This window comes from Lemur catta, chromosome 3, assembly GCF_020740605.2.
Source record: "Lemur catta isolate mLemCat1 chromosome 3, mLemCat1.pri, whole genome shotgun sequence".
NCBI classification, from domain to species: domain Eukaryota; kingdom Metazoa; phylum Chordata; class Mammalia; order Primates; family Lemuridae; genus Lemur; species Lemur catta.
The window spans coordinates 2,763,202-2,785,016 of record NC_059130.1 but is presented as its reverse complement, the minus strand read 5'-3'; the positions used below and the strand labels follow the sequence as shown (position 1 = coordinate 2,785,016).

At 37.5% G+C, this 21,815-nt stretch overlaps 1 protein-coding gene and 1 pseudogene across 1 annotated transcript in view; both read left to right on the top strand.

Moving 5' to 3' along the window:
• The window catches only part of TMCO1 (transmembrane and coiled-coil domains 1), a 33,612-nt gene extending 28,756 nt beyond the window's left edge, over nucleotides 1–4,856 (top strand). The window contains exon 7 of the mRNA XM_045546606.1: nucleotides 4,285–4,856. Within this exon, the coding sequence (XP_045402562.1) occupies nucleotides 4,285–4,383 (99 nt within the window). The 3' untranslated portion in view covers nucleotides 4,384–4,856. The remainder of the gene's footprint in view (nucleotides 1–4,284) is intronic.
• Nucleotides 386–1,250, top strand: LOC123634929 (annotated as a pseudogene).
• Nucleotides 4,857–21,815: the final 16,959 nt, after the last annotated feature.

Below are 21,815 nucleotides of genomic sequence, written 5' to 3'. Positions count from 1 at the left end.
ATACATGGTCTTCATAATTGTGATTTTTTTTTTTATAGGCCTGCTACATGATTTTTTACTCCAGAGATAAAAATGCATTACAGAGAGTTAGTTTAATAAAGGAAAACTGGTTGGACATAGTGGTTCCAGTCTGCAGTCCCGGCCACGCAGAAGGCTAAGGCAGCAGGCTCTCTTGAGCCCAGGAGTTTGAGACTAGAACATACAGAGATCCTGTCTCAAAAAAAATCCCCAACCGTAGGTAATAAACATTAAAAAACAAAAAAGGGAAATTGTACTTTGCGTTATGTGTGTCAGTTCACTTGCTGACAACTTTTCTCTGCTTCAGCTTTCTCATCTCAAAAGCAGGGACAGGAAAAGGCATTAACCCCAGGAAGGCAGTGGCAAGATGGCATCCCTGGATTGGATGAAGGCATTGGTGTTAGGAGATTCAGGTGTTGGGAAATTGTCCCCAGTCCACCCACTATGCCAAAGTCAGGTGCTGGGGAATTCATCATGGGCTGTGGGCTGCCCGGTGGATGTCAGAGTGTTGTTTTAGTACACGACTTAATCATAAGTCATCTCAAAACTTGTGTCGTTGGTCATTGGAAGCTCTCAACAGGGGTTTGGTGCCAGCTGGAGTCTTGGTGACAAGTGGGATTGCACAAATCCACAACACTTAGTTGCAGGTTCTTCCAATGCTGTCAAGCTCAGCAGGTTTTTTGATAAGGTCATAGAAAAGGGATATTTTTTAAAAGAAGGTAATCAGATTCCAGGCTTTCCTCATCAAAAAAGATTTGGGAGAGGAACATTAAAGAGCCTTCATTATGACTTAATTACACTCATCCTTTGGAAGAGTGAGCAGTTTTTCACAGCTTTCCTCTTGCTGTGTCGATTATTAATGTCTTTTAACACAATCTTCTTAAAATGCTACCTTTCAGCCTCACCCTTTAATGGAACATGAAGGAAGTGACAACATGGGAGTCCAAACTTTGTCCCTGTTCTCTCTGTTCCTCACTTTTCTGTCCCTATTTATGGATTATGTAAAAGCCCTGTGGAAATACGAGATATTGTCAAAATGATGCAGTAAATGAGCACGGATGGAAAAAAAAATAAAAGGACAACTAAGGACGGTTATTTGGTCCTTAGAACTATTTGCAAACTTTAAAGTGCATAGAAATGTAGAATGTTACTGCTACTGTGGAGATATTATTGACTTCTAGTCTTTTTACCCAGGGCTTTTGCATCTTTTTTTTTGAGACAGAGTCTTGCTTTGTTGCCTGGGCTAGAGTGAGTGCCGTGGCATCAGCCTAGCTCACAGCAGCCTCAAACTCCTGGGCTTAAGCGATCCTACTGCCTCAGCCTCCCAAGTAGCTGGGACTACAGGCTTGCACCACCATGCCCAGCTAATTTTTTCTATATATATATCTTAGTTGGTCAGATAATTTCTTTCTATTTTTAGTAGAAATGGGGTCTCACTCTTGCTCAGGCTGGTCTCAAACTCCTGAGCTCAAGCAATCCACCCACCTCGGCCTCCCAGAGTGCTAGGATTACAGGCGTGAGCCACTACGCCCGGCCGGCTTTTGCATCTTGAAACCATCAGTTAGTCTCCTTCATTTGTAGTTAGTCCATCCTACATTTGTTTTAGTGGAAAAGATTTCACTGTGACGAGGAAGCAGGGGAAATTTTATCTAAGAAAAATGGTCAGAAGACCTCGGTTTCATTTGTGAGACTATAGGAATTTGAACAGATTGGTTTAGAATTTCACTAAGGGATAAGATTGAATGCAGTAAATGCAGAGTGATTGTATTAAAATATAAATATTTGAGTAATATAAAATTGATACGTTTAATTTAGTGTTCCCAAAGAGGGTTTGTGCTAAGAACCACAAGGAAAACAAACTATAGAGCTGCCTGGATTTCCATGTACTTCGGTTATAGCTGTTAAAGTGTCTCATTTTTAACATTTTTTATTGTTGCTGTTGGAGCTATTCCCATCTAGAGCAGTGGCTTGCACTTAGTAGTCATTTTTATATTTTGAGTTAGTAAATGAAACTGTCAGCAGTCTACTGGTTCAGTGTCTGATTTCTTCAAACTATTTTTAATTTATTTTCCTTTCAGCTGTCTTTAAATCACAGTAAACTGTGATGTAAAGGGCATCCAAGATTTTTACATTGGTTTTTATCTCTAAAATGATAGGGACTCATTTAATTGACCCCTATTTCTGCAGAACAACTGAACAAGGATCCCTTGTGTATTTTGTCCAGACTGTGTTACTGTATTTGTGTACTGGACAAATGTGTTTATCAATAGCTAATTCTGTAATGTCTTACTATTTCAAATTTTATCTTTAATTTCTCATAATGCCTAGCTCAGTGCTAAATACATTATAGATGCTCAAGAAATACTTACTGATTAAATAAAAGATATTGGAGACTTAACATATTTGGCCTTTTTATTGCTTTGTACAATGGGTTTTTTAGAGGTGGAGCTATTAATATTTTTATTATAAAAGTAATACAAACTCTAGCTTTACTAAGAAGTATGCTGATTTATGAGTGATTGATTTTTCTTCTTAACCTGTTTTCAGATTTCTTCTTAAAGTATAAGCTATAGTATTGTGGAATATATATATTGAAATATTTTATGTTAAATATAATTTAGATGAGTTCTTAAAATTGTATTCATCATATTTAAATATTCCATTATATTCTGACAGCGTTACCTCAGAAATACATACAGTCTTGTCTGTAACAGTCATCATTCCTTACGATGAAGGATTGAGGGAATGTGTATTTCCAGAGAAGCCTGGCTATGGGTATTCTCACAGTGCATTATGGCCAGTAGGTGCTCAGTAACTGCCGAATGAATGGTTCAGTGCATGCAGACCTGCCTACCTCAGGGGGAAATTTGTTCTAATGATCAGATCTTTCACATAGAAAGCACTGTATAAGTCTTATAAGAGAACCCACTGGACTAAGAATCAAAACACATTGGTTTAAAATCTCACTCTGCTCTTTATTTTAGCTTTGTGATTTTGGACAAGCCATCATACCTTTCCAAGTTTTCATTTCCTCAAATATAAAATGAAGGAATTGGGCAAGAATAATCAAATGATCTCTAAGGTTTTTCCCTCTTCTAAAATGCTATATAAACTTTTAACAACTGGCCTTTACTTAACCTTTACACATTCAAAAATCCTCTTCCTTCCCTCTTTAGAGTATTGGTCCCTGTATCACCCCGGCCACTTATGAGTGCTCTGTAGTACCCCTACACTCGTCCACTGTCACCAGTTGAGTCATTTGCTTCAGAGAGTCAGTTGTGTTTATCCCAAACTTGTTTATGCTGGTTTTACTTGCTATTATACTTATATAATTTAATTAAATGTTATATTAACCAATGAAATCTGAGTATAAAAATAGTCGTTGGGGGGATGAAGAGAGGTTGGTTAATGGGTACAAAAATACAGTTAGAGGGAATAAGGTCTAGTGTTCAATATCACAGTAGGGTGATATAAGTTAGTAAGATTTATTGTACATTTCAGAATAGCTAGAAGAGAAGATTTAGAATATTCCCAAGACCAAACAAATGATAAATGTTTGAGGTGATGGATATCCCAGTTACCCAGATTTGATTATTATACATTGTATGCATGTATCAAAATATCCCATGGATCCCATAAACACATACAACCATAAATATGTACAATTATGTATCAATTAAAAAGATTGTTTTTATGAGAACTAAATAAGTTTTGAAAAACTGAATAAAGGTGAGTTTCTAAAAAAAATACTGTTGCATTAGATATGAGTGAAATAACTGAAAAATGGGGGGTGCTGAAAATGTAGGAGGATTCTGAACTCAGATTGCTCTGCAAGTCTCTGAGTTCTTTCACCACTTTAATGAAATTGAAACTGAAAAGCGCAGACAGTGCAGTAATAACCAAATCCAGCCAGAAGACCCACACTCAAACAAAAGGCCCTGCCACAAGAAATAGCTAACGAATGTACTTTATATGCTTCATGCTCAAAATAAAAGATTGTCTCTTTTTATGATTCTCCACTTAAAAAAAATCCTCTTCTTTGATTAGTTAGACCAAGGTCCCCATCAGGTAAAGAGGACTTTTGTTGTTCTATGATCTTTCTTACGTTGTAGGCCTTTTAAAAAAATATCATAACGATAATCATACTGTTGCAGGTCATAATGATACATTTAACTTCTGTGAGTTCTCTTTGCCTAAGACCTACATAAGACACGTCCTCGGTGTGTCTCACATTAAAACCCAATTCTTACTATGTTTTCTTTACAGAACATTCAGAAGATTCTTGGCCTTGCCCCTTCACGAGCTGCCACCAAGCAGGCAGGTGGATTTCTTGGCCCCCCACCTCCTTCTGGGAAGTTCTCTTGAACTCAAGCAAGAACTCTTTAATTCCTGTTCTTTCAGATACTCACATCAGACTGGCAACTATTTTGCAGCAAGAGCCATAGGCAGCCTTAGCACTTGGGCCACTTTCTAGTTTTGAGTTATTTCTAGGCCTTTTGAATATGATTAGAATGAAAATGGCACCCAACAAATATAATAGTGCTTTTGGTCTTAGATGAATTTTTTTTAAATAAATGGGTTGATTAGTTAAGTTCAGGTGATGTTTCTGTAATGAGAAGCAAATAGCATCTTTCTTGTTTTACTTAGATAAATATTTTCTGTGGGACCGACTCTCAAGGCTGTTGTATGTACCATGGAAGCTGGTTTTCTATAAACATTTCGATAGCTACAAGAAAAATTTTGTTTGTGTAACTCTTAATTGGAACTATTGTGTTTTTTTTTTTTTAAGCCAAATAATGACTTGAGATCAATAAAGTGGCCAAATTTTTAGCTATTTTGTCTACAAGGAGAGATCTGTTTTGTTTTGTTTTGCCATATTTCTAGATAGAAGTTTTTAGTAATTTGAACATAAAGATAAGTATTGGCCAGGAAGGGCTAAAATAAAAGTTTTTTAATATACTATACTTTTTGCCATACTTGCCTCATATGCTCAAAATATGGAGTTGTCTTAGTACAGGAATTGGAAAGCAAGAGTGGAAAGGAAAGTAATGACTCATGGGAGTTTAAACTGAGGGTCCTCAGCAGTTCTCTTCATACCCTGTTACAGTCTGTTGGATTCTGGTGAGGGCACTCTTAGACCTTCCTTGGAAGCAAGGTCTTAATTCTATGCAGTTAATCTTGCAGAGCTTCCTTTTATTATGGTAACAATGGACTTCAGGTTCTGCCATGTTCCTCCATGAGGGAGTGGGATGCTTGTACCGTGATCCTCTCCCATAATGCATGGAATTAGGAATCGTATGTGGAGTAATAACTCTGTCAATAAATACATACATTCATCAATAGTCTCCTTAGATGTGAGTATTCTAACATTGAAAAAATAGATATAATTTGCCAAGTAATAACTTAAGCCAACAGCAAACTTCTCACCAGCACCATAGAGTCCAGAAAACAGTGGAAAAATATCTTTAAAGTGCTGAGGAAAATAAGTATCAACTTAGAAATTTTTTTTTGAGGCCACCCTAGCTTCAGATCAACTTAGAATTTTATGCACAGCTAAATCATAAGATGGGGGGGTCGGATTTTCAGACATACAAAACCAAGATAATCAAATTATTAAAGGATGTATTTCATAAACAAAAAGGACCCACCCAAAGGGGAGGTATAGGATATCAGAAACAATGGTCAACACAGAAATTGATAAAATATATGGGTTTATGGATTATCTAATTGAAGGATTATCTCAAGACAACCCTATAAGGTAATTACTGTTCTTACCCTCATTTAACAGATGAGGAAACTGGGCAGAAGAGGTGAAGTAACTTACTCAACATCACAGAGCTGTTGAGTGGCTGAGTTAGGATTTGAACCCAAGCAGTGTAAAGCCAGCTAGTCCAGGCTGTCAGGCCCTGTGTTACAGCCGCCCCGTAGGTGTGTGGTGATGCTCTTCTCGTCACCTGCCCTCATCTCTGCAGCTATAGCGTGTGAACTCTCTGAAGTTGGGCTTTGTCTTTTTTTTTTTGGTTGTCCTTTTCCACAAAGTAGTCAACATGAGTGGAAGCACAGCACAAACTCAATAAAAGCAGATGAAAAGGAAAAATCCATAGTTTGAAGTTATTTTCATCAGGATGATGTCTGATGCTGGATGGTGATGACTTCTAGTGGTCTTTTCTCCATAAGTAGTCCAAGTAAAGTAATAATTGAAAGAATAATGAAGAATTCTAGCACTCTGGGAGGCCAAAGCAGGAGGATAGCCTGAGGTCAGGAGTTTGAGACCAGCCTGAGCAAGAGCGAGACCCCGTCTCTACTAAAAATAGAAAAACTAGCCGGGTGTGATGGTGCACACCTGTCGTCCCAGCTACCCGGGAGGCTGAGGCAGGAGGATGGCTTGAGCCCAGGAGTTTGAGGTTGCTGTGAGCTAGGCTGACGCCACTACACTCTAGCCCTGGTGACAGAACAAGACTCTGTCTCAAAAAAAAAAAAAAAAAGAAGAAGAAAATGATGCTCATGATAACGATGATGACAAATATGATGGAATATTTAAAATAAGGCGTAAAAAGTGAAAGCAACACCTGCAAAATTTCTGTCATCACTGTTGTACATGAGCATGTGTAGCCCACTGTACCACTCCTACCCTGAGGCTTTGCAGCTGGTGCTTTCTAATCAGACTTCTTATGGACCAGGTTTTCGTATACAGATTGTTTCCATGGTAAAGAATAAATAAGGGAAAGTGAAAAAGGAGACATAATATCTAATCACCCTATTCTTAAAAGCACAATAACAAGATGTATTAAAGGGAAAATAAAGCTATCACATCACAAGGATTAAATTCAAGGACTTATTAAGGGCTACTGCAGTCTTATTACTTTTTAAAAATGCTTTATCCCGAAAAAATTTCAAGACTAGTTGTTTGGATGACACTCTAGATCCAGAGCATCAGTGAATCATTGGAGATGACGTTTCAAGGCATAGAGGCCGCCAGACATCTCTCAAACACAGTTTGGCTATTTTCCCTATGTGACAAATAAGATAGATTATCCCCTTTCTAGGGAAAAAATAATCAGCCATCATTAATATCTACATTAAGTTACTCAGGTTGCATTCATAATATGCTAAAGTAGTAACCTTTTAAAAATGCAGATAAACCAGAGTTTACTAACAGATTGCATCGCAAAAGCTAAGCTAGTTTGGAAATTAGAAAGCAGATGTGTGTAGGTGTTCATATACCCTTGACCAGACTGTGGTCCCTCTCCCAGGTAACTCATCCTCTTCCATGGGGTCAGTGACTTGAAATGACATCAGAGGAATGACAGAGCATCCAGATTCCCCACACATCCAAAGCAAAAGCATTTTGCCACATACTAGTGTATCGATTTTTTCCAAAATTTTTGTCACTTATTTTATGTATTTCAGTCCTGCTCTTCAAGTAAAAGTACCATATACTTTTTCATTTTTTGGATTAATTCTGCTTAAGTTACAGTCTCTTATTTTAATTTATTCTTATTTGAGTTTTTAAAAAATCTTTCTAAAATGGAAAAATCTCAAAAATATACTAAAATAAAAAAAAGTATAAAGAATACCCAGGTACCCATCATCCAACTTCAGCGGTTATCAGCTCCTACCCAATCTGGTGTCATCTGTACCCCTACCTGCTTCTGTTCTTTCTGTTATTATTTTGAAGCAAATCCCAGGCATCCTATCATTTATCTGTAAATACTTCAGGGCCTATTTTAAAAATATGCATAAGCTGGGTCCAGTGGCAAGTGCCTGTTATCCCAGCTACTTGGGAGGCTGAGGCAAGAGGATCATATGAACCCAGGAGTTCAAGTCTAGCCTGGGCAACATAGTGAGACCCCATCTCTGCCAAAAAATATTAAAAATTAGTAAATAAATTTCAAAAATGTGTAGTTATAATACCATCTTTATACCTAAGAAAATTGACAATAATTCCTTGATATCATAAGTTGTCTACAGATGTCAAAATTTGTAACAGTTTTTTGGAATTAGGAACCAAATAAGGTACCCATATTGCAGTTGCTTGATACGCATCCTAAATCTCTTCTGAACTATTGTAGTGGTCCTCAAACTAGAGTGCATCAGAATCAACTTGTTAAAACATGCTAGGACCCAGCCCAGAGTTCTTGATTCTGTATGTCTGAGGTCGAGCCTGAGAGCTTGTGTCTCTAACAAATTCTCAGGTGATGCTGATACTTCTGGTTTGGGGTCCCCTTACCTATTGGCTCCCTGCAATCTGTCTCCCCAGTTTATTTGTTGAAAAAATTGTGTTGTTTACCCTGCAAAGTTTTTCTTAGTTTGAATTTCATATGCCTGTTTTACATAGCAGCTTTTGATCCATTAATTAACGAGGTATTAAAAAGATGGTATTTTAATTCTAGTATTTCTTCATTTATTAGCTAAAATACCTCTATAGATAGAAACTTCCCTTCATCTACTGTTTGGGGAAAAGTGGTCAAGTTTTTTAGGAAAGGCAGAATAAATGCTTGATTCCCTGGTCTTCAAAATAGAGTTGTTTACCAAGATCCTCCAGTGCTGAACAGTTAATGTGTGTGTGTCATTAGCAGTTCATGGATTTAAACATACTTGATATATTTTTTTTCCTTTTTAAAAAAATTGTGATAGAGCCGGGCATGGTGGCTCATACCTGTAATCCTAGCACTCTGGGAGGCCGAGGCGGGTGGATCGCTCGAGGTCAGGAGTTCAAGACCAGCCCGAGCGAGACCCCGTCTCTACTAAAAATAGAAATAAAAATTATCTGGACAACTAAAAATATATATAGAAAAAATTAGCCGGGCATGGTGGCGCATGCCTGTAGTCCCGGCTACTCGGGAGGCTGAGGCAGGAGGATCGCTGAAGCCCAGGAGTTTGAGGTTGCTGTGAGCTAGGCTGATGCCACGGCACTCACTCTAGCCAGGGCAACAAAGCGACACTCTGTCTCAAAAAAAAAAAAAAAAATTGTGATGGATTTAGGGGGTACAAGCTGAATTCCATTGCATGTATATATTGCATAGTGGTGAAGTCTGGGTTTGTAGTGTCCCTGTCATCCAAGTAGTGTACACTGTGCCCTACAGGTAATTTTTCATCCTTTGCCCCATTGATGTGATTTAATCTGCTGAAATTATTACTCTTGTGGATGCTCAGATTGTCCCATTTTTGGCCAGTGACAGCCTCTTTAATTTGGCTCCTGAGTCCATTTGCATGACTCTGTCACTGGTAGCATCCTTGCTAAGTGATATGACAAGATGTTCCAGGCTTATCTTGTGTATTTCCTGCCAGACTTGAAAGCAACAGTCTCTCCAAAGAGGCCTGGTTCCTTTTTGCTGGGAAATGGTGTTCGGAGATTGTAATCAGAGCACGAGGAATGTTCATTGAGACTAAGTCACTAGGTTTCTCGGCCTTTCTGTGGACTAAGGGAATATCTGTGATTGTTTTAATAGAAAAGACATCATGAATTTATACTGATATCCAGAGCCACAGAATTTTTACTTCATTTCTTTGGTCTGTGTCTCCTTTATCAAACCATGCTAAAAATTCCAATTTTCAGCACTAAGAATGACAAGTAGAATGTCACATAATTACTCATTAACATAATCCCACAGTATACACCCAGAAGTCTCAGAATAGCAATATAAATATTACTACCAACAATATGATTACTTAAAATTGTTTTTTGGGTTTTTTTTTTTGTGGGGGGCAGCGAGGATTGTGTAAAATACATCTCACTATGGGTTCACAGTCTTAATTACTGAGATTTCAAGTAATCTGGAATGGTTTCTTTGAGGTTATGCCAACAGAATATACAATTACATTTATTTGTTTGATTTGATTTTCAATTTTTAGAGATTACTCTTTAATTTTACTTTATAATTATATAATGTTTTGATGGGTTTCGAGGCTAGCTCACAGAAGCATATTTAACCTACATACAGATGGGCACCTAATCACCCATTACCACTCTTCCTTTATGGGTGTAACCCCATCCTGTGTGGAAAGATGGGCAGGTACAGATTATTAGCAGAAGCATTTTTATCTAATTTTAAGCCATCGGTGGGGCTGACAGAACGCTACCTGCAGTGACATTGCCCCTTCTTGTTGGTTGGCATACTTGTTGGCTAAAGGGAGGAGACCTAGTGGGAAGAGACTATCATGTGGGGGTATCACCAACATTAACTCATTCAGATCCTCATCACCATCCCCTTGATTTCCCTGCAATAGCCTCCCAGGGATTCTCCTTTATTCTGGTCTCTCCTGGCTCAAGTTCATCCTCTGTCCTGCCATGGCAATGATATTTGTGAAATACAAATGTGGTTGTGTTGCTTCTCTAAGGAAAGTTGTGCAATCGCTGCCAGTAGCCTTTCAGTAAATTTAAATTGGTGAACACACAAAATCATCCCAACGTGGGTCTCCAGCCTCTCCCCACTCCTTTACCCCTCCACCTCTTAGGCTGTAATCAAGCAGATTTATTAAATAAATTCTGTATTTTCATGTTCTTTTTGGACTTTACTACCATTGTTTTCTCTGTCTCGAATGTTCTTTCTCTTATTTGCCTGAGTTCCTCCTACAACCTTTCTGACTTAGTATCACCCCCTTGTGAAAGTTTTCTATGACCTTTACATAGTTGTATTAGATTTCCCCTTTCTGTATTTCTGTTCGAGCTCTTCATATTTGAGACATGCATTTAAAAATGGGCAATTAGGCCGGGCATGGTGGCTCACGCCTGTTATCCCAGCACTCTGGGAGGCCGAGGCGGGAGGATCACTCGAGGTCAGGAGTTCAAGACCAGCCTGAGCAAGGGCGAGACCCCCATCTCTACTAAAAAATAGAAAGAAATGATTTGGACAGCTAAAAATATATATAGAAAAAATTAGCCGGGCATGGTGGCGCATGCCTGTAGTCCCATCTACTGGGGAGGCTGAGGCAGGAGGATTGCTTGAGCCCAGGAGTTTGAGGTTGCTGTGAGCTGGGCTGACTCCATGGCACTCTAGTCCGGGCAACAGAGTGAGACTCTGTCTCAGAAAAAAAAAAAGGGCAATTAACTTTCTAAGCCTCAGTAGCCTCATCTGGAAAATGGAGTTAATAACCCAAAACTCCCTTGTCCAGATTCCACTTATCTGAGATTTCAGATGGATCCTCTCACTCAGTTCTCTCTGAAAAGCTTGCTGTCCGATGCCTACGTCACGCTGAATGCTTTCAACCATGCTGTGTACTTCAGCTCCCACCAGTGAATTTTAAAACATATTTTATTTGTTATTTTAATTAAATGAAATATGAATACAAAAAAAGGCTTGCTTCTATGGAAACTAAGCTGAATGATTTGGAACGACTTAATAAAAAAGCAAGTTGTTAAAAATAATTGCTGTTTACTTACCTGTGGGTGAAATAACTGAGACTAGAAAAGTAACAAAAAATTTAGAAAGATTCAGCATCATATCTTTTCTTAGTGTTCTAGTTCATACTCTAAAGAAACCCAAAGTGGGAAATCAGAGGAAATACATTTTAGGTTTGGTTTATGCAGAAAAATGCAATGGCACTCCACTTAATAAATTCACACTCAAGGAAAAAGCCTTGGCCCTACATCAAAAGTGAATAGGCATATATTTGCATGTTTTAGGTTAAAATAAACATATCTAAAATATGTTTGTTTGTTTTTTTGCAATCCCACCCTGTTATTGACTTTTTAGATTTACCTACAAATTACTGGTTCTGGTCACATCAAATAAATAGGTTTTAACCTCATGGTGTTTTTGATGAATTATATAAAGCAATTGATATTATACCTGGCATATTCAAAGCATTTACTCTTCAAACAGCAATCCTATGAGGGAGATAGGATATCTTTTTATTATCCTCAATTTACGAATGACAAATCAGGTTCAGAGATTTTAAGGGACTTATCCAAGATCATGCACTAGTAAGTGACACAACTGGGAAGAAGCCGGATCCTTAGGTTTGAGGGTCCACGCTCTTTCTGCTCACTATAGCACCTGGTAAAGCTGACTCCATCGGGCCTACCCTGTAAAGCTGCTGAACTTGAAGAATCTCATTCGACCAGTTCCTCTGTGTGCAAAATGTCTTCATATGAGATAAGTTGGGGTCTGCAAACAAAGAGTATCATTTAAATGGTTATCACTGTCTCTATTCCTTTTTTATTTTATTTTTTTTTTAAAGAGACAGGGATCTTGCTACGTTGCTCAGGCTGGTCTCAAACTCTTGGCCTGAAACCATCCCCCTGCTTCAGCTTCTCTAGGAGCTGGGATTACAGCACACACCGCTGCGCCTGGCCTCTGTTCCATTTTTAAAAAAACCTTTCTCACATTCCTGTCTCACTGTCTAAATAGTATATTTTAAAAGGACTTTTTGAATCTTAGAAGGAATTTGAAATGTTTCCAGCTATCACCAGATGGGTAAGGAAGAGGATAAACACTGTCTACTGGGAGACGGTATTTCACACGGCCTTCTGCAGATGGAGGCTAAACACATTTCTAATCCAGATATTTATATTTGTATCCAAAGTTCAGCTGGCTGCTTAAGAAATCCTTGAACATAATCAAGGCCTTTTTTTTTTTTTTTTACGCAGAATTGATTTTTAGGCTTACAGCTATTTGATCTCAAACAGAGGTCACATTAAGAAAGTTAAAAAGTTTGAAACCTGCTTGATCTGGTGACGGATTGTTCCATTCTAGAAAAAATTTTATATTTTTAAGTAAAATGGGGCAATACTTTAGTGCAGTGGCTTTCAAACGTTTTTGACCACAACCCCAAGGTAAAGAATATGTTTTATTATTTTACTTCATTTTTCAAAAAGTTTGGTCATATTCCACTAATTTTACCACCTATTAATGGGCTGCACCAGGTAGTTTGATTTTTTTCAAAAAACAAACTATTCTAGAGAAGGAGAGTAAGAGATCTCTTTGGCACTTGAATAATTAAGGAAATTTGACTAAAATCAAGTTCGGAGCACTGTAGAACACTATTTAAATTAGATGTGGTGGATTTATAATGACTATGTTATATTAATGGGTAACTCAGTGAAAAAATAAAGAACAACCAGTTTTCTAGAAAGGCAGCCAGGAGTGACTTCTTTTTTCAAATATTCTGGAACATACTTTCTGGAAGACCAGAAAGTACAAAGAACCTGATGTTTGTATCAGGATACAATTGCATACATTCACTCACCTGCTCAGCAAGCACATTTACAGCACCCCTTTTGTGCAAGACCCTGTGCCAGGGGCATTGTGGACACAAAGGTGAGTAGAAATCTGTGTTCAAGAATCTATCAACTAGTGGCTACTGTGAGAACATCAGTTTCTCATCTAATAAAACAAGAATTCCTGTAGTGACCTGCAAACTCATAAAATTGTTACAAAGATGAAGTAAGAATAATATACGTAAGAATTCTTTGTAGATAAGGGGACATTACTAAAAATAGTTGAACAGTGAAGTGTTAAAAAAAATTTATGAAGATTTCACTCATATCCTTTCTATATACTCTAGGCAGCCATCTAACAATTCATTTTTCTTTTTTCCCCCCTTTAATCATCAATTTATAATGACTCTAGCTTGGAGTTAGATTATTTTTCTAGAAGTTATTTTCATTTGTCTGAAAGCTTTAGCTTTATCAAGTAATATCTTGCTGATAAAGTGCTAGACTTGTGGAGGAACAAATTTCATTTCCTTCTAGTCTTGGTTGGGCACCCCACGTTCACTGGATAATTTAAGGTACACCATTTAATTAAAAACCTTATCTCCTCCAATAAAAAATAAATAATAAAACTCATTACCTGCTTATCTCAGTAGATAGGATTTATTGATGCAAAATAAGGATTACCACACCCAGAAGACTTCAGATAACATGAAGTACTCTTATGTCTACTCAAAAAATGACGTGACTCCAGATGCAGAGGTCATAATCTCAGTGACTCTGATATGATGCAATCCTTAAAGTTCTAGCAATATGAGTATCACATCCCCATCATGATTCCTCTCAGCCGTGTCCGAGCAACGCGACGGCCCCAGGCTAGGTGCAGGGGTTAATAACACAGGGTCAGTATCCTCTTCGAGCAAGGGGGATAGACATTAGTGATTGTTATGTATACTGCCACAGAGGTAGGTACAGAGGAGAAAATAACTGATTCTGTTTGGGGAGGATTTGGGGCACTGTGTCAGTAAAAGTTAGTAAGACAAAACCCGTTTTTCAAGGGGTTTAGAGCATAGACGGGATGGCATTTGAATGAACCAACAAAGTGTGGGAAATAGAGATGAACACTGTGTTATAGGAGCGTAGAGGAGAATATCTAACATAGATCCAGGAAGGGTCCTGGAAGAGTCAAGTTCTGAAGGATTTAGGAGTTGGCTGGTGAAAAAGTTGGAGGAAAAACATTTGAGACCAGAAAGAATAATGTACACCAAAGTAAAGAGGCAAGAAACAGTCGTTTAGGGTGGCTGGAGCATTAGGGATACCCGGGGAGGTGGCAGGTAGTGAGAACACTTTGTGATAGGCTAAAGCAGGGTCCCCAACCTACGGCGAGTTGTATAATTATTTCATCATATATTACAATGTAATAATAGAAATAAAGTGCACAATAAATGTAATGTGCTTGAATCATCCTGAAACCATCCCCACCCCCACCCCCCACCCCCAGTATGTGGAAGAATTGTCTTCCATGAAAACAGTCCCTGGTGCCAAAAAGGCTGGGGGCTGCTGAGCTAAAGGATTTAGTTTCAGATGTCTGAGAAGCCATCAGCTGCAAGCAGGGAAGTGGCAGGATCAGATTTACACGTGAGACCCTGGTGGCAGGGTGGACATCGGTTAGAAAAAGGCAAGCCTTTGGATAGGGCAGGAGGCCATTCATCAAATGTTTATCAAGCGCCTACTGTGTGCCAGGGGATACTGTGGTACCCCAAAGTATACATAGTTACACTTTCATGGAGTTCCAATCTGGTGGGGGAAATAAATGTCAAACAAATAGATGTCAAACAAATAAATGAACACATAATTACAAAAAGTCTTCTGAACTGCGTCAGATGTTGTACTAGGAAAGAAATGGACGGCAAGTCCTGTGTGCTCAGGAATGCTGCTCAGACACCCTCCCTCCTCCATGTGAAAGTCAGGGGCTTTTATCAAGAAATATTTTAAGGCAAACAAAGTTCTCTAATGTTCAGGAACAGAAAAGTTTTTCTACTGATCCAGATTTTTGAGGTTTTCATGCTCCCATGAGCAACAAATGTATAATTTCTGTCACCATCATTCGATTTCTTTCTGTTTTGAACAGTGTCCATCCTCTCTCTTTTCCATTTAAAAAATAAACACTAACCTTCCTTAGTTCAGATAATATTAACTTGTGACTTTCAACAACTACATTGAAATTTACTTGTTGCTATGTTTTCCTGAGCTAAGTACAATGTGAAACTTTCAGAGAAAAAATAAGAGTAGTAAATTTAGAGGATTTTTACGATAAAGGAATACTCTTGTCATTCAAGTTTGTAAAACATTACTTTATGACTTCATTACTTGGATAGTCTTGAAGTATTAGAAACATACAAAAATATCTCCAAACAAAAAAATGAGTATGATTTAATCATTCTGAATTTGCTCAGATCTGTTGTGCCTTAAAGGGGAAATTTTTCATAAATGCATAAGATAATTTGTTGTACTAATTTATTAAAATGAGAAACACTAAATAATCAAATAAAATTCCAATTCAAATATAACTTCACGAAATTACCAACTTCCATTCTAAAAAGCATACATTTATTATTACATTGTTATATTGTTGTGTGTTAAAAATATTTATACTTTATCTGAAAACACCTAATTGGTTATAATTCAGTAAGATATAAAAATAAAATATGGGAGACTTACTGACATCACTGAGGAAATCCTTCCTCCTCCCATTACCCACCTGAGGCTTGAGCTCGCGCTGTTATTAAAGCTGAGAAACAGACACACAGCTGAGTCTTGGAGCTATTGTGTGTACGTGGACTGCGGTCCCTAAGACATGGTTATGAAGAAGAGATGCTGTCAGTTCATCTCTCTTCAGGCTCGTAATTGTCATATCACCTGTAGAATAAGCACAGCTGTGGCCCTGGAATTATTGGAAAGAGGAGCCACCAAAGGGGCTAATCCCTGGAAAATAATGGAGTAGCAACAGCTGGGTTCCAAACTTTCTGATGTGTGAGCTCAGTTTCTTAGGTAGCCTTTCCCAAGTGGGTTGTCTGGTCTCAGTCCTTGTCAACAAAACAGAAGTCAAAAAATAACTCTAACTTCCAACTTTTTTTTATTATCATGTCAGCTTACCCAGTGTATCCTTGCTTACTCAAGAGACACGTGGTGGCCTTCACACACACTACCCAGTGGGCCCTAGGTTTCAGAGACACAGTAGTCTATGCACTGCTTTTTCAGGAAAGAAGAAAATGCCCTGTTCACCAGACCTATGTAAGTGAAAGTCTCTTTCTTCCAGAGGTCAAGTCAGAGAACCTGGCGTAGGAAGCAGAATGCAAATATCTTTTTACTGCTTTGACCTAACCAGTTTGGGAAGGTGAGTTTTGGAGGACAAAAATGAAACTCCCAGTGAGGGAGAATGGAGGGTTGGATTATGCCGTGTCCTTACTGAAATATCTCATTTCAACACGGGCATCCAAGCTCTCATGTGGTGGGTTCTGCCTCCCTGTGCCTCAGTTCCCTCTGTTGTTTCTATTCACACACTCAACATTAGAGTGTGGTTAATAAAATGATTACAGCAGCTGTAGCAACTGACAATTTTATTTGCTTGTCTGACACCCATCCACCACACCTTTATTGTAACGAACTCCAACATTAAACTTAACCTTGATTGTGACTGCCATGTTCATGGTACACTTCCTTATTCAAATATAATCTGATGGTAGAATGGTAACTTTTCTCCCACTTAACCTATAGATATTGCCCTAAAGCACCAGATCTAAGCACATTTGGTTTCAGCCTGCTGTACCCCTCATGTGCCATCTTTGATGCTGTAACAAATAATTTTCTACTTGGATACAGTTAAGACTACCTGATCACCAGACTTCTGTTGTCTTCCAATTCTGCCATCTCCAAACCAGTCCAATCTATCATCAGCTGCCATCATTCTGACCTCATTGCTCTATCCAATAAGCATTCTTCGGTCTTGATTTCTTTGCCTTCTTGGAAGATTTTCAAGTTCTTATTTATAAATTATTTTTTCTATTCTCAAAAAGAAAAACTGTCCGGCAAGTATTGTATACCCAAGAAAACTATATATTAAAAAAAAAGAGTGATGGATACCCTAATTACTCTGATTTGATGAATTCACATTGCATCCCTGTATCAAAACATCACAACTATTATGTACCCATAATTAAATTTTTTTTAAAAAATTAAAAATAAAGGTGAAATAAAAACATTTCAGAGAAGTAAAAACTGAGAAAAATTGTTGCTAGCAGACAGACCTTATGAAAAATACTGAAAGAAGTTCTTCGGACTGAATAAAAATGAGCCCAGACAATAATTTGAATGTGTAAGAAAAATAACACTAATTAAGGTAATTACATAATTATAAGATAGCAGAAGTGAATATTTATTTTCTTAACTGATTTTTAAAAGTACAATGAGCTTTATAAATGTGTTTGTAACTGTATCCTTGGGACCGTAACAAATTGAAATTTAATGTATTTGCCAATGACAGCACAGAAGAGGTGGCTGGGAGAGAAGCCATATGGGGCTAAGGAAAGTTTCGTGGAAAATAACTTCAATCCATGAATGAAGAGAACCAAAAATGGAAAATAAGAAGTTTAACATCACAAAGTTACAGATACATAATTGCTCTATTCCTTCTATCAGCTTATTTAAAACAATTAATTATATAAAGAAATAACTAAAAGAACATATTGTCACGTTTATAACCATCTAGATGTAACAAATATAACATTCATAGCACAAAAGGGGGGAAAGGGAGAATAAAGCTATATAAGGGTAACACTTCTATCAGAAGAATATAGAGGTTCAATGTTGTTTCAATACATGTATATATTGTGTAATAATCAAATCATGCTAATTAGCAGGTACAAGTATTATACATCAATCAAAACTAAAACCAAAAAAAGAATATAGAGAAAAGTCATTTTACAAACTAAAATAACACAGGGTAAATATTGACTTAATGCAAAAGAAAAGAATAAAGGCAAAATAAGGAACAAAAAAATAAGACATATAGAAAACAAAAAGTAAAACAGCAGATGTAAATTCAAATATATACACCAACATTAAATATGAAATTATATGTGTGTGTGTATATATATTTATAACTCCACCCAACATCAGAATATATACTGTTTCCAAATGCACATGGAACATTTCTGTAGGATAGACCAGCTGCTGCCATTGGCAGAGGTATTAATGAAAACAGTATGGATGTTCCTCAACTAAAATTAAAAATAGAACTACCATATGATCCAGAAATCTCCCTTGTGGATATATATCCAAAGGAAATGAAATTACTCTCTGGAAGAGATATCTGCATTCCCATGTTCATTTCAAAAAATAGCAAGTTATGGAAACAAGTGTACATTGGCTGATGGATAAAGAAAATGTGATCCACACGCACAATGTTAATACAACTCAGTCTTTAAAAAGGATATCCTGCCATTTGTGATGACATGGATCTAAAAGGATAGACCTCGAAAACATTATGCTAAGTGAAATAAACCTGACACAGAAAGATAAATACCATATGATCTCAATTATATGTAAAATATGTTTAAAAGTCAAATTCATATAAGTAGAATGTAGAATAGTGCTTGTTAGAGGCTGGGGGTAATGGAAATGAGGAGATGTTAGTCAAACAGTACAAACTTGCAGTTATAACATAAATTAAGTTCTGAAAATGGATATACAGCATGATGACCATAGTTACCAATACTGTATTGCATATTTGCAATTTGTTAAGAGAGTAGATCTTAAGTATTCTCACCACTCACACACACAAAAGCTAACTATGTCAGGTGACGGATATGTTAATTAGCTTGATTGTACTAATTGTTTCATAGTATGTAAGTATATTAAAACATTAAGTTGTACACCTTGAATATGTACAATTATGTCAGTTATACTAAGAAAAGCATGAAAAATAAAATAAGCAAAAAATAGGTTATGTTAAAAATAAATCTATGAAACTAGACTTATATCCTGAGGATTGGGAAGCTTTCATGGAACAAAAATAATTTTTAAAGCATTCACATATCTGACTAGTTTACATACAAAATATTTTGTATTTCAAAAAGTTAAAAGATGGATGGCAGCCCATGGAGTGAATATGTAAGAGCTAAGAAGATAATATCCATGCAGCAAATTAGAATCTCCCCCAAAATGAAAATCAAAAAAATAGGAAGTATCCCATTAATTTATAAAAGGATGTGCAGGTAACAAGAACAAGAAAAACGAACACTTAAATTGAAATAAAATACCATTTTTCCCAACAAGGAGTTGAACTAGTTTTTATTTTTCAAATATCCATGGTGTGCTCATGTAGGAACGCATATATCATAGGTGGTTGTAAATTAACCTGACCAATCTATTGAAATAAAGATGTAGGGCCAGCTTCATGGGTGTATGGCCAGAAAAATTTTACTGGGCCCCATGCTAAGAAGAGGGTCTCATATGTGGGGCTTAATGTTCTGTGGCTGCTTTCTTAAAATTCTTATTAAATTTTGATCTCTCACTGCCTCCCTGGGATGGGTCTTGGCCACTGGCTCCTCTGTGAGCTGTCCCTAAAAGGCCTTCCCTTGTCCAGTGACCACTGCTGCCCTCATCTCTGGGGAAGGTTGGGTGTGGGGATTGTGTTTGGGGGTTATGTATATGTGCATTCACAGTGGCTTCATGGACCATGGTGGTTTCTCATCTAAGCCCAATCTAGATTCCCAGTATTTCCATAATTCAATGCTTTATAATTTGTAAATATGTTCTGTATTTTCATTTTGTATTGGGCCCCATAAATTATGTGGATAGTCCTATGGATATGAAAAAATCAATTGTAAAAATTAGAGAAAAAATACATTAACCAGCTTGAGACAGCATGTACCCAAATCAGAAAACAAACCAAAACATACGAAAACAAAATACCAAAAAACAAACTAAACTGTCACCCCGAAAACAGAATCTGTGAGGCCTTACCGATGACACAAAGGACAGTGGAGTTCGGCAGGAGCAGTCTCATCACGAGTGGTGTAGCGTCTGCTGGGCAGCAGGGGCTGCTCGCGTGAGACTCTCTCGTGCCTTGGCTCCGACTCCACGATGAACATGCAGCTCTCTGTCTCCCAATCAGGGTGATCTGTTGCCCTAAACCATAAACACTGGGACCACAATAGACCCCATGAAGTATTTCGCTGGAAAAGTGTAGGAGCCATTAGCACTTGTCATATTTTTAGTACTTGTAAGTTATCTCTAAGAATCTCAATACCTTTAGGTTCCCTAATCACCACCTAGATTTTGGACCTGCAGAGCAGAGGGCCCCATTTCTCTGCAGACGGGTCTCCTTAAACAAACTGTCTTTCTCTGTGACACTAATATGTCAGCTACTACAGTCACCAAGAGACAAAATAAGGCAATGTTCTTGATTGGGGTGAGAAATGTCACCCAAATGTTAAGAACTCAGTATTTGTTGAATTAGTGAATATATAACTGTTACAAAGTTAAGATACTGCATGTGTGTGTGTGTGTGTACATATATGTATACATGTATATAAACACACATCATTTAATACACATACTTTAACATCATACATATGAACATTTTCTCACATAATTTAAATGTTTTAAAAGTAGCACTATTTTATGTGGGGATTTACTTGACAACATGTCTATTCTCTCACTAGAACAGTATAATACTAAGTTCCCAAATATTAATATTTGCCACTTTGAACTAAAGCTCATAGTTTACTTGCCCACTTTTATATTTTGAGATTTATACTATTTACTGAGTCACTATTATTGACAAAATGAACCTGTCTATATGTAACTCTCCATCCACCTCTAAGTTTTCCTATGGGACTGATCCCAAAAGGTAGACGCCTGGGTGAAAAAGATGCTTGGTACAAAATACTAAAATATTTTAGAAAAAAGCATGTCCAGTTTAACTTCCTACCAGCATTTCACTGTGTTTGTTTAGTGTCCATGGCTGTTAAAAGTCATGGAAGAAAAGGTGGAGAAAAGGTAATGGGATTGAGAGACTCATGAAAGTGAAAAACAAAAGAACCACATGTCAGTTTGTCCATGAGCACTTAGTGGAATATTTTGCTGATACAGAATGCGAGGGGACATTTTTTTCTTGTCGGTTTTTATTGTTGGAACTTTTGTTTGGTCTTATTTTTGTTGGGGAAGGCAGTATTACATTTTTCAGCAGACAAGTTTAATATAAGCAGCTGAGAAGAGAAACTCAAGAGATGTAGGAGGAGTTCTGGGTGAAGATAGGACAAAACCCAAGAGAAACTTGAAACTCTGAGCTGGGGTAAGGTCAGGAACAGATACCAAATCTTAACATAGGGTCATTTAAAATTTTGGATTTGAACCCAAAAAAGGGACTAAAAGGAAGGGCAAAGGGGGCTAAAGAGAAACCAGGACGTCAGTGTTGACTTAAACCATGGAGGCGTTTCTATAGCTACTGAAAGTTATGTGGTAAGATGAACACTAATGAGCAACACTTGGCTGGAGCCAGAAAGTCATTGCTGACCAGAATGAGCTAAAGCTTAGTTCCCCCCACCCCCAGGAAGAGAAAGCCATAGAACTAACC